Source organism: Bactrocera neohumeralis, chromosome 5, assembly GCF_024586455.1.
Source record: "Bactrocera neohumeralis isolate Rockhampton chromosome 5, APGP_CSIRO_Bneo_wtdbg2-racon-allhic-juicebox.fasta_v2, whole genome shotgun sequence".
NCBI classification, from domain to species: Eukaryota; Metazoa; Arthropoda; class Insecta; order Diptera; family Tephritidae; genus Bactrocera; species Bactrocera neohumeralis.
The window spans coordinates 25,748,848-25,761,288 of record NC_065922.1 but is presented as its reverse complement, the minus strand read 5'-3'; the positions used below and the strand labels follow the sequence as shown (position 1 = coordinate 25,761,288).

Genomic DNA, 12,441 nt, shown 5'->3' with positions numbered 1-12,441 from the left:
GAAGAATTTCGAATAGCAATTACCCGTCTGAAGAACAACAAAATGGCGGAGACCGATGGATTGCCAGCAGAGCTGTTCAAATACGGTCTCGTAGAACTAATAAGGAGCATGTATCAGCTTCTTTGTAGAATATGGTCGAACGAGTGCATGCCCGACGATTGGAATTTAAGTGTGTCCTGACCAATCCACAAAAGTGGAGACACCACAATTTGCGCCAACTACCATGGGATAAGCCTCCTCAACATCGCATATAAATTTATCTCGAGCATACTGTGTGGAAGACTGAAGTGCACAGTCAGCAAACTGATTGGACCTTATCAGTGTGGCTTTACACCTGGAAAATCTACAATCCACCAAACTTTCACCACGCGCCAAATCTTGGAAAGGATCCGTGAAAGGAAGATCGACACACACAATCTCTTCGTCGATTTTAAAGCCGCTGCAAAAGCTCTTTAAACCTCTAAAACGTCAAGGTCTAGTTAGTTTTCTTCCTTAGAATATTTCAGAAAAAAATGGTAACCTCGACTGCACAGAATCTATAATACTTATACTAGCAGGAGTATTTCTAATAGCATAAAGGGGCTACAGGCTATACGACTTTCGGAAATCCCCAAGTTCGCCCTCGAGGAACTGCAATTGGTCACTGGCAAGCGCAAAACTAACAAATCGCTAGACCCGGACTGGATACCAGCAGAAATGCTCAAAACAATCGCCGCGTAAGGACCCGCAGTAGTTTTAAACGGAATGCCTGCCTCGAATTAAACTGGAAGCGGCTTTCAATGAAGCAGGCGGACTCTCCCCCGTACAGCACAGTTTTAGACCCGGAAGGTCAACTCTAAGCGCTATTCAAAGCGAAATTGAAAGAGTAGAAGTTGCATTGCGTAGTGTTAGTGACTTTAGACGTTCGAAACCCCTTCAATAGCGCGAGATGAGCGGACATGATCGACGCTTTAGAAAAAAAATTTAAATTCCCGATTCCCTCAATGGTGTGGTGCAGAGTTATCTTAGTAACAGAAAACTGCTGTACCAGACGAGAAGAGATATCACGACAAATAGAAGTTACGTCAGGAGCAGCACAAGGGTTCATTTTAAAAACTTGAAATGCCAGTGAATCATATTTAATCGGCTACGTGGACGACAAAGCAGCAGTTATCACAGTCCGAGACACAAAGGAAGCCCGAAGAAAGCTGAATCAGGTCATGATTCGGACGCAAACCTGGCTTACTCATATAACCTCCTGCTCGCTACAGAAAAAACAAAGCTACTACTGCTGGCGAAGAAGCAAATTCCTCTCGTAATAAGCATGCAAACGACTAAGCATATTCTAAGGATGCAAAAAGCTGTGAATTACATAGGCGTAAGACTGGACTCCAGATTTCTGTACAAATCTAGCACGAGATCTTTATCTTTATTTTGATCGATATCGGTGGCTCCGATTAATGAGCACAATTTCTTTGGAAGAAAAAAAAATGTGTGCAAAATTTCAGATCAATATCTCAAAAACTGGGGATCTGGGCAGACAGACGTTTAAAATTTCGTGGCAAACTTAATATACCCAGTTCAGAGTATATAAAAATCAAAATGCCTTTGTAAAGGTATTAAACTGAATCGTAACTGATCTGTATACCACACAGCGTTCTCAAAACACATAGAGTTCACAACCGTATATTTCCTGAACTATTTACCAAATGTATGAACAATTGGATTTGCCAGAGATTCTAAGTTAATCTGGTTTTAAAACATTATAAATATTTATAGTAAAGATATGAAACTACTATTTTTTAAAAAATATTTATCTAGATATTTTAATTTTCCTTACATATGTAGCTTTTGTACCACTGTACATCCGACAAACAAAAAAAATCTCAAAAAATAATTAAAGCAAGTTTTTTATTTATTTTCTTATCAATATTATTTCGTCCATGAAAGCTTTTTTATATGCAAATCAAACTTTGAAGTTGTAAGTGAAAACGAAATTGTAATCGACAAGCGGCAGTGTTTTGGAAACTAATTTTAGATTTTATATACATGCGTATTTATATAGGTAATATATATGTACATATATATATGCATAGGACATATAATTTTAGAAACATCAAACTAATGCGAGCGAGATTTGTGATTCTGCAGTTTCCGACACGCACTGGCTCGGTTTAGCGGCGAAAAGTTCGCGTGTAAACAAATTTCGGTACAAACATACAAGTTCTGCTGAGTGTTATCATATACATATAATAGTCTTATCAAATGCTAATCTTAAGTTAACCTAAAGTGGTCTCTTAGTAGAAAGAGGGGAACGTAAGAGAGTGCAAGACATTGGAGCATATTTCTATGTTCGATTTCATTAGCACATGTTCGGAATTTATACATATTTACATAAATAAGTATATATAACATATAAATACGATCTGTGTCAAAAATTGTAAAAAAAAGAGTGATTTCGAAACACCAAACAAGATTTATTTACTTTTCTAATGTGATTTCCCGTTCGATTAACCGTTGAGTACGTCCGCTAGAGCTATGGAACTAGTTCGGTGATTATTTTAATTGCATTTGAAAATGATAAAACATAACAATAAAAAGTAGTTTCGGTTGGGTCTAAATAAATACTTAAGAATCGTTCAAAAGCACCTCACAAAAGATCAGATCAATCGGATTCACAGTCAGCACAGGTCCATGGTTATACTATGGTTATTCGAGCTTATCAGGACATTAGGAAAATATGCAACCTTTAGTCTTCTTTGTTAAGGGTGCTAAAAATCAAAATTTGGAGTGTTTTATTCAATTGCAGTATTTTTTCTCTTTGCCAACGGTCTTCCACTAGATGCTGGAGCATAAAAAGATAACACGTTCACCAAACTTGATTTTCAATACATCGATTGTGACATATGCTATAGGGCTTGTTGCAACGTGGTTCCACATATTGTCCAAGTCCACATCATTCAATTCGGGCCAAAAAATATTCGGTTATCAATGAGCGGTAGCGATTCCCATTCACTGTAACGTGCCGGTCTTGATCATCACGGAAGAAGAACGGCACCAAGCCATAATTTTTTCGGGATGCAATGGTGACTCATTGAATTTCATTGATATCCCAAACCCCTTTTTGTTTTATTTAAAAAAAAATTGTGTAGCTCTTTTTGAAAAACCCGCTCTTAAAGTTGAGGCCACTGACTCCAAATTTCGATAGTAAATTTTAATAATTTCGACTCGTTGTTGGATCGTATATCTTACCATGGTGAAATGACAAACTTTACTTTACAGCGATAGAGAAATGTACTACTGTGAGCAAAAATTAGTAAGACTTTTGAATATCCGTCGAAATATTTTGTTTTTTTCTATGTCGGTTTGACTGTCAGTGACATCTCTGCCAAATTTCTAGTGCCGAAACGTTCAGAATGTTGGAAATGACCTTCGATTATTCGGTTGCTTGTCGCGATTAGTGATTAGTTCAAATTATTCAAAGAGGGTGGAGAACGCGTTTACGACAAACCACGTCCAGGACGACCATCAACATCTACTTATGATCTACACGTCAATAAAATCAAGGAATTGGTGTTTGAGAATCGATGATTAACAGTTAGAGATTTTACTGGCATTGTTGGATATATCGTAAGGATCTAAGAAAAGTGAAGGCACAATTGGTTCCAAAATTACAAATTTTTTCGGCGTCGCGTTAACGTCTGTGAAACAATGCTTTCCGACTATCAGGATGTCTTACTGTTACTGGCGATGAGTCTGGGATCAATGCTTACGACCCAGAAACAGACGATCAATCGGCCGAAAATCGTGGCAAAGGTGGGCCGAAGCCGCAGAAATCACGTCAAAACAGGTCAAAAATTAAGGTTATGTTGAAAGTTTTTTTCGAATATCGAGGGTGCACCGCACCTCCGAATTCCTTCCGACCGGCCAAATAGTCTAGAAGGTATACTCTTGAGTGTTATACGTCGTTTGCGCGAAGCTATACGTAAAAAGAGGACGGAATTATGGGCCGACAACTCTTGGGTTTTGCATTACTATAATACATTGTCGCATGCGGCATTGATTCTTCGTGAGTTTTTCGCCAAATTTTCTACCAATATCGTGATGCAGGCATCATATTCGCCTGATTTAGCTCCCTGTGACTTCTGGTTATTCAGCAAACTTAAGAGACTACTCCGGAGAAACCGTTTTGAGTCAATTGAAGCTATTAAACATGAGACGATATGTGTGTGAAGGCTATTCCCAAAATTGGCTTTAACAACTGTTTCGCACATATCTTTTGAAGAATAAATTAAGAACTTGAAAATTATGAAAATAACCTTGCTCAGAGTAGTATAACAAAGATTTTTGTCAAATTTCAAAGGAATCGGTTAAGTAGAACTGGAGATATAATGCGAACAGCCGCAAAAAGAGTAATTTTGAAAATCACGCGTTTAAGCGCTAATACGGCTACAACTTCGGAAATAATTTGAATTTTAAAAAATTCTTCAGAGGGGATATTTTTGAATAGTTAAACTATTGAATTATGAACAAAAATTGCGATTTTTCCAAATTTTCAAACAAGAATACCCTCTTTTGCCGTTTTCGTAAAGTCATATCTCTTTGCAATGTAAAAGCAAAGTATCGCGAGATTCAAAATTTCTGAAATATTCAAAACTGAATAATTTGAAACTCAGTGTAGGGTATTAAAGTAGACAAATTCACCAAAAAAAAGTCAGGCGATGCAAAGCACGTGATTTTCCAATTTCCTTTACACGCCGGCACAGTGTGTTGAAAGACTTAATGATATGCCTATAAACTGTATGATTGCATAGAAATACATGTCTCACCGACTAAAACATAATTAGGTCTTCAAATAGCACGTGCGGTGTATATTTATACATATGTACATAAGTACGGATATAAAATATTGACATTACTTGAATGATCGAACAGCAAGCGGCTGTGCAGTGGGCGGCAACTTTTGGTGAGGGACAAATTTTGGCAAATTTAAATTCAAGTCCAATATCCACCAGTCTATGGTATATGCAAACAAACAGGTGAAGGTTCTCTAAACAACGGTGAGCAATAAAAAAAAATAGCAAAACATGAACTTAATATAAAATAGTACAAAGAAGCAAGCATGCAGGAAATATTAAACATTTTTTTATAGCCAACAGTGTATGACTTTTCTTTTTTTAATTAATCAAAATAAATATTTGACATACCAGCCAAGGAAAACAACAACCACAAAAAAAAAATAGTAAAATAGATAAAGAAAATACATAAACGGTAAAAAGTCAACAAATACACAAATAAAAAAAATTATAATATTCAAATGCGAAACATAACGGTTGTGATTTTTTCAAATACTAAACTAGTTTGAGTCCAAGTTTGGCATTCGCTAGTCGCGCACCGGTCAGTAGTAGAAATTACAATTTATACTAACTATAAGCAAACCAAATGCAAGCAACTTTTCATATAACGGTAAGCAGAACGAAAGGCGCTCTAAATGAAATTTCAACAAAATCTACAATCGCATCTAACACCCGAATGGCGTACACAATACATCGATTATGGCGTAAGTCTGGACACTCATTGAAACTAACCTAAAAAATTCAGCTGCTTTCACTCAATACTACACCCCTCTTTACCCCTACTTATGTATATACTTATGCAGTTCATGAAGCAAATGATACTCGAAGCGGTTGAGAATGCGCCAACCGCCAACAGCGCCGAGCTAACGGAACATTTTACACAGTTTCAGCAAAAATTCTTTGAAGTTTGCGATAAAGAGTTGGAGAAAATCAATTTATTCTACGAAGCCAAATTGGCCGAGATCATTCATAAGTACACATTACTACGCGATGAGATGAAGTTGGCCGAAGAGACGGCCGGCACGGAGTTGTTGGCGCGTCCATCGATACGCATTAAAAATCGTCAATATCGACAAACGATCGACATGACGAGAATATTGACGCGACACGCGACGCACGACTTCAAGGCGGCCTTTAGTGAGCTCTACTTGAACGCGATACTCTTGCGCAACTATCAGATTTTGAATTATACCGGCTTTCGTAAGATGCTCAAGAAGTACGATAAGGTAAAGTAGAAGAATTTTCATACTAAATGTCTGTTCTTTTAATAACACACCTTGTAGCGCATTAGTGGCAGAGCCGGCTATCACTATTTGACCGGGACGGTGGATAAAGCGGTATTTTATACGAATCGTGAAACAAAAGTACTTTTGAAAAAAATCGAGGACATAATGACATTTAATCTGGAGCATGGTAATCGTCACAAAGCTATGGAGCGACTTCGTGTGCCGCCGCTCGCTGACAAATCTCATCCATGGACTTCGTTTCGTACAGGCTTTTCTCTGGGTGCACTTATTATACTCGCTATCCTGGTCGTTTTATCGTGTGAGTGTTATTGGCGTGCTGTGAGCGGTCGCTACTAATCGTTTTCAGCTTTCTTTTTATACTAATGCAACATGTTGTTACAGAGTATAATAGTTTTGTTCAGCGAACGGTTGTCAGGATGAGAAGAGTTGAAATTTGAATAACTGTCTGTCCGTCCGTCTCTTTGTTCGTCCAAGCGATAACTTGAGTAAAAATTAAGATATCTAAATGAAAATTGGTACTGGTGTTGCTTGGCAAAAAGTGAAGACGACTTCGTAGATGCTTGTAGTCAAACCACAGGGATGTCCACAAGACGTCATTAAACCACAATCTATAAAGTGCCATAACTAAGCACTAAATTAAGATATAAAATTTGGCACAGGGGAACGCTGCGGCAAGGAGCACTTGGGGGCTAAAAATTTTGAAAAAATCGGTTTGGTCCCACCCTCTTTAAGGTTTAATATATATATCTGAACCACTTAAGGTACAATATCCAAATTCACTCAGCACGAATCACTTAAGCACCTTTAAATCGATGAAAATAGGTGTTAATCCCGTCTTCACCATATAAATGTTCCCTTAAAAACTATTAAAAGCGAGGTAAACCAATAAATAAATACGCCAGAGGCATTAAATTTTATACCTGGGAAAATACGAGAGGACTTTATAGGAGCCGGGGTTAAAAATGAACTATAAGGGTGGCACAATTCGTTGAAAACCCACATCTCAGGACCTACTCGACTGATATCCAAAAAATATGGTATATAATATTACCTTGACATTCCTATGGTTCAAACGAAATCGGGGTCATCTTTGCTCCTAAAATGGATAAAATTGGGTGAAAACTTGCCCTAGACCCTAATATATATAACTTACAAAGCTTGTGCACCCGAAAGAATTTCCCAGGCTTTAATCCTGGCAAGTTGCAAGTGTTTGAAATGTTCTGTTGCACTCGAACTTAGACTTAGGCTTAGACCAGTTAATGGCCACTTAAAACCCTAAGCAAAGATGAAATTTTTTACCAGTTCTCTCCTATTAGTTCGAAAACATTACTTTGGCAGATTATCAAAACAAAAAAAAGTCTACCTAATCAACTTTCTAGCCAACATTTAAGACGTTCCATTGAGAAAAAACTTTCCTAAGCTGCGAGTTCGAATTTATGCAACCTCTCCAGTCAAATTTTTGCAGAAATTTCACTGATTATCATTAATTTCTACATTTTTCTTGCCAGTCACAATGAAGGTCATCGACGTGGATGTGGTAACATGTGTGTTACTTTTCCGTGGTCCTTTTACGATGATTTTCTTTCTGGGACTGCTCAGTTTGAATTTCTATGTTTGGCGCTATGTGGGTATCAATCATGTGTTGATATTCGAATTGAATCCTCGAAACTTTTTGGCAGCTGTACAAATTCTGGAGATCGCCGTTGTATTCGGTTGTATATTATCACTGCTGACACTCGCTTTCCTACATTCCCAGTACCTTGGCATGCCACCGTATGTGTTTCCGCTGGCTATGCCAATAATAATGATTGTCTTTCTCATCAATCCAATACGCATATTTCATTATAAATCGCGCATGTGGCTGCTGCGCTATTTGGTAAGTGTGTTAAGACCCCATATACCTATATAATAATAAATTTTAATCCAATTGTGTTTGCTTTTTTATCATCTTTAAGGGTCGCATTGCTTGTGCGCCTTTCTTCCGAGTCGTCTTCGTGGACTTCTGGTTGGCAGATCAGTTCAATTCACTCGTAGCACTGTTCGTTGATTATAGTCACATTATATGCTACTACACGACACCGTTCGATTGGTATCATGCCAAGGAGCCGACTACTTGTCACATAAAACAACGTTATACGGCGTTGATACGCGTGTTGCCTGCTTGGTTTCGTTTCGCACAATGTTTACGCCGCTATCATGATGAACCTGAAAACGCTAAGAAGCATCTAATCAATGCCGGCAAATATTCAACTAGTTTTTTTGTGGTGTTTTTCGATTTCATGGCGAGAAACTACGAAGGTAAGGAAGTAAATCTGATTCGTGAAGAATAGTGGTTATAGGGGGTGATAGGCGATATATTAATCTAATGCATGCGATATATTTGGTGGCGACATGAACAGTAATTAAAAACATCTATTTTTTCTGAAAGCTTCTTACAACAGCCGATTGGACAATCCATTTATCTGGTTCTGGATATTAGCGGCCATCGTTTCATCAACATATGGTTTAGCGTGGGACTTTCTAAGAGATTGGGGTATCTTCAGTGCGGATTGCGGCGACCATAAATATTTACGTGCGCAAATTCTCTACAAACCGGTTAGTATATTTCAAATGAAATAGGAGGATCCGGCAACTATTATTTGTCTTTAAGCCGAAATATTTCTTAACGTTCAACTTTCCAGAGTTTCTACTACTGCCTGATTGTGGAAAATCTTTTGCTGCGTTATCTGTGGGCATATGTATTCGTGTTGGACGCATCAAATGTGGTCAGCCAAAGGGTCATGGCACCTATAGCGGATATATTGGAAGCAATACGGTAAAGGGTCATTACAATACATTTATACCGTACTTTATTTGAGAGTATTTTTCCCTTAGTCGTTTCCTGTGGAATTTCATTCGTTTGGAGAATGAGCATCTCAACAATTGTGGCCGGTTTCGTGCTGTCCGTGATATTTCAATTACAGTTATTGAACAGCCCTATCGTGGTTCTTTTGCGCCTATTACTGAACCCCCTGCTAAATCTGAACACAGTTGGAAAGGTCGTGTTAAACTGAAAATTCAAAGTGATTCTAAACAGGTTGTCAATGTTGTATAGTATTAAAAAATAATTAATTAATTAATATATGAATTGAGTAAGCATAAAAAGTCATGATTATCAAAAACAAATGTATTATAATATTTTTTTTGAACTTGTTCTTAAATAGGTCTTTAGACATTCAATGTTATTGTAAAATTATTAAAATTGAAAATTAATTGAAATATATATAAATAGTTTTAGGTCTTAATACATTTAACACATGAAAACATCCTTATTTTACATAATAATATCGATAAAGTCAAAATTAACAAGTAAGGAATGGCTAAGTTCGGGTGCAACTGAACATTTTTCACTCTTGCAACTTGCAACGATCAAGAATATTGACCAATATATTCAGTATGAAGTCACCTGGAAGTTCGAAAGTCTTTATATAATATTAGGTATATTTGGGCTCAGGGAATTATTGACCCGATTCAACCCATCTTCGGTAGACAGAATCACTATTGTCAGGAAAGATTTCAGTCTAAATTTCAATTTTATATCTCAAACATTGACCGATATTTTCGGTCAAAAGTCAACTGTATGTACCGGGGTCTACACATTTGGTACCTAGGGACTTGAACAGTTTTGGTTGGATTTGGGCGATTTTTGGTTATAATTTGTATCAAATTTGATTTCTGTTGCCAATTCATGAGTTCAAGTTATGGAAGTTCAACCTTACTACCTATATTTATCATCTCCATTTGGTTATTTTAATTAAAATTTAGTTATTTTTGTTTTAATTATTGGTATAATGGATGGTGTGAGACAACTCTAATAATTCATGGGTAAGCCAGCCATCGAAGACAATCTTATTTAAACACACGCCTTGACTTTTCATTAACTACACCTGTGGCCACGCACACTTTACCATTCAAATTTTTCAACACCTAATAGCGGTACTTTTTGCGGTATAGAATTTTTTTATTTAAAAATAATTTAATGACATGTTATTTACCAAAAATATTAAAAATTAAAATCAAACCACATTCAGTTATAGACAAGATCTTTTGAAAGTTAGTGGGCTTTACAAAATGAGATCGGAATATAATAAATTGACATGCGATGAATAAATAATATGTTTTATTTTTTTTATTTATATAGAATTAAAGTTGATACGTCTTCTTATTATATATAATTAAATTTAATATTCTCTGTTATTTTTTTTTTAATGAAATACGAAGTTTAGTTATTACTTTAAAAACAGTAAAATCGCCCGCTTTTGTATAAGCACAGAAAAGCTATTTTGTGTTTTACCCATTAAACGTAATAAATTAAAAACTATAATTATAATTAGATAATATAATTTAGTTTACTTATGCTTACTAAAAACATAAAAAAAAAACAAAATTTAAGAAAATCCAGAACGAACGAAAAAGTCTGAAGAAAAATTAAAGAAAGTATAGTGGTAAGTTTCGCGTGGCCACAAGTGTAATTAGTACATGCTCCCACCAGTTAATGCAAAGTATATTTAATGGTTTCGGCTCATACTACTTATAAAGCTCACCTTATCATAGCAAACAACCGCATCAATTAATGACATCAGCGCCCTCTACTGCAACTTTATTTCCATACAATTTTGTTAGAACCGACCGATTTACCGATTTAATTTGATGTTAATTTTTATTAGCACTTTTAATTTACACACAAAACACTTGCACTTATTTAAACACGAACTCTCTGCTTTCTTTGGCTCTTCCTTTATAATATGAGCCAATATTTCACGCACTCACTCATTCAACTAAAAGCACTGCCTTCGCGGCCATTTTGAATGCACTTGTGGCTTCACTTTTCTGCCGCACATACACTTTGAATAACCTCGGCATATTTTGCATTTTAAGCAAGCACTTTTATTTATTACACTTTACACATGCCACACACAACACTTTAAACACTAAAACACTACATTTATTATATTAGATAATTTTATCACAATTACAAATTAGATTTTCACTTTGATCACATTTTCACAACCGCACGCTCGAACTTCAAATCGAATACTGAAGGTTCGTGCATTCACTGGAATGGTCCTTCTGGAAGTTTGGTTTTTGGAAGTAGTACAGTGGCCTCCGCGCGGATGTGCTCTCTTTGTCGTTAACACTTTTCTCGATTTCCGTCTAAACCGGAAAATGAAAAAGCGAATATTATCGATAAATTACAAAATAAAAATTCTAAATTTTTTAACAAAATTTAAATGTAAATTATTATAAACTGGAATTTGGTATTTAATGAAAATAATACGGAATCAGTAAAATTTATGAAAAAAGTTATTAATATTAAAAACTATCAACTATAAATACTAAAAAATGATTAATTTTAATACAAAATTCCAAATCATTACCAATGATCTGGGTTGAAAATAATGCATTGATAGTTGAAATAACATATACACTATCTTTATACCCTGAACAAGGTAACTACCATAAGCTTTGCCAAAAAGTTTGTAACACCCAGAAGTAAACGTCGAAAACCTTATAAAATGTACGCACACTGAAATTCCCCATTACGGACTGACCGGACAAATTTCAGGAACACGACGTTTTCATTAATATTTTCATATAAAATCCATTCCTATAGCCGGACATGAAAACATTCAAATACCGGACAGGGACACTATTTTGGTAATATTTCGTTCCAGTTATTTCTGATAAGATTTCATAAAATCTGTAAAGAAAAATGTGTACAATTCGTAGTACCCGTTTTTTTAATTCTTATTAATATGTGTCGTTCCGCGACAGTTTTTTTAAGAACAATGTGCAAAATGATCACGTCAAAGAAACTGACTTGAGCTGGCAACGTCTGGTTCGCGGTGCCTTAACGGAAACTAATGAGATAATTGTCATTGATTATGGCTACCATTGGCTCGCATTTATTTATTCAATAGTTATATATGTAGTTCTGCGGTGCAGCTTCGGATTATAAGAATAAATAAGCACACTCTTTTGCCATAACCATATGTTGACAGTTCCTATATATAAATAAACAAGGTATGCACAGTGCTCGTTGATTTAGCCAAGTCCGTCTGTCTGTGTATACGCGAACTTGTCCCTTAGTGTATGAGAAATCGCTAGGAATTGTTTTCTCCGCAAGAAATGGTCATTTTTTGGAACCGCCGATATCGGGCCACTACGGGAACATATATGTATGTAGCTGTCATACAAGCGATTAAAGTCAAGATCTTTCAAAAAAAAACTATTTTATTTGGCAAGACATCTTCATGAATTAGGTTTTGAATTTTCCATTCAGATTTTGCAATTAAAAAATAAAATTTTCAATTTTTGTA

The 12,441-nt window shown here is 36.0% G+C and overlaps 1 protein-coding gene across 1 annotated transcript; it reads left to right on the top strand.

Annotated features, from left to right (window-relative positions):
* Positions 1-5,470: 5,470 nt before the first annotated feature.
* On the top strand, positions 5,471-9,176 carry LOC126760146 (xenotropic and polytropic retrovirus receptor 1 homolog). Its single transcript, XM_050475584.1, has 8 exons — positions 5,471-5,539; positions 5,639-6,061; positions 6,119-6,380; positions 7,591-7,958; positions 8,038-8,380; positions 8,511-8,677; positions 8,764-8,897; positions 8,957-9,176. Exons 1-8 carry the CDS (start codon positions 5,471-5,473, stop codon positions 9,174-9,176), a joined length of 1,986 nt encoding a protein of 661 aa, XP_050331541.1.
* The last annotated feature ends 3,265 nt before the right edge of the window (positions 9,177-12,441 follow it).

What these genes read in the sequence shown, in the direction of transcription:
- LOC126760146 (XM_050475584.1), top strand. Translation starts at nt 5,471, where the DNA reads ATGAAATTTCAACAAAATCTACAATCGCATCTAACACCCGAATGGCGT. An exon ending in TGTGGCTGCTGCGCTATTTG is followed by an intron (nt 7,959 to 8,037) that starts GTAAGTGTGTTA and finishes ATCATCTTTAAG; the next exon opens with GGTCGCATTGCTTGTGCGCC. An exon ending in GATATATTGGAAGCAATACG is followed by an intron (nt 8,898 to 8,956) that starts GTAAAGGGTCAT and finishes TTTTTCCCTTAG; the next exon opens with TCGTTTCCTGTGGAATTTCA.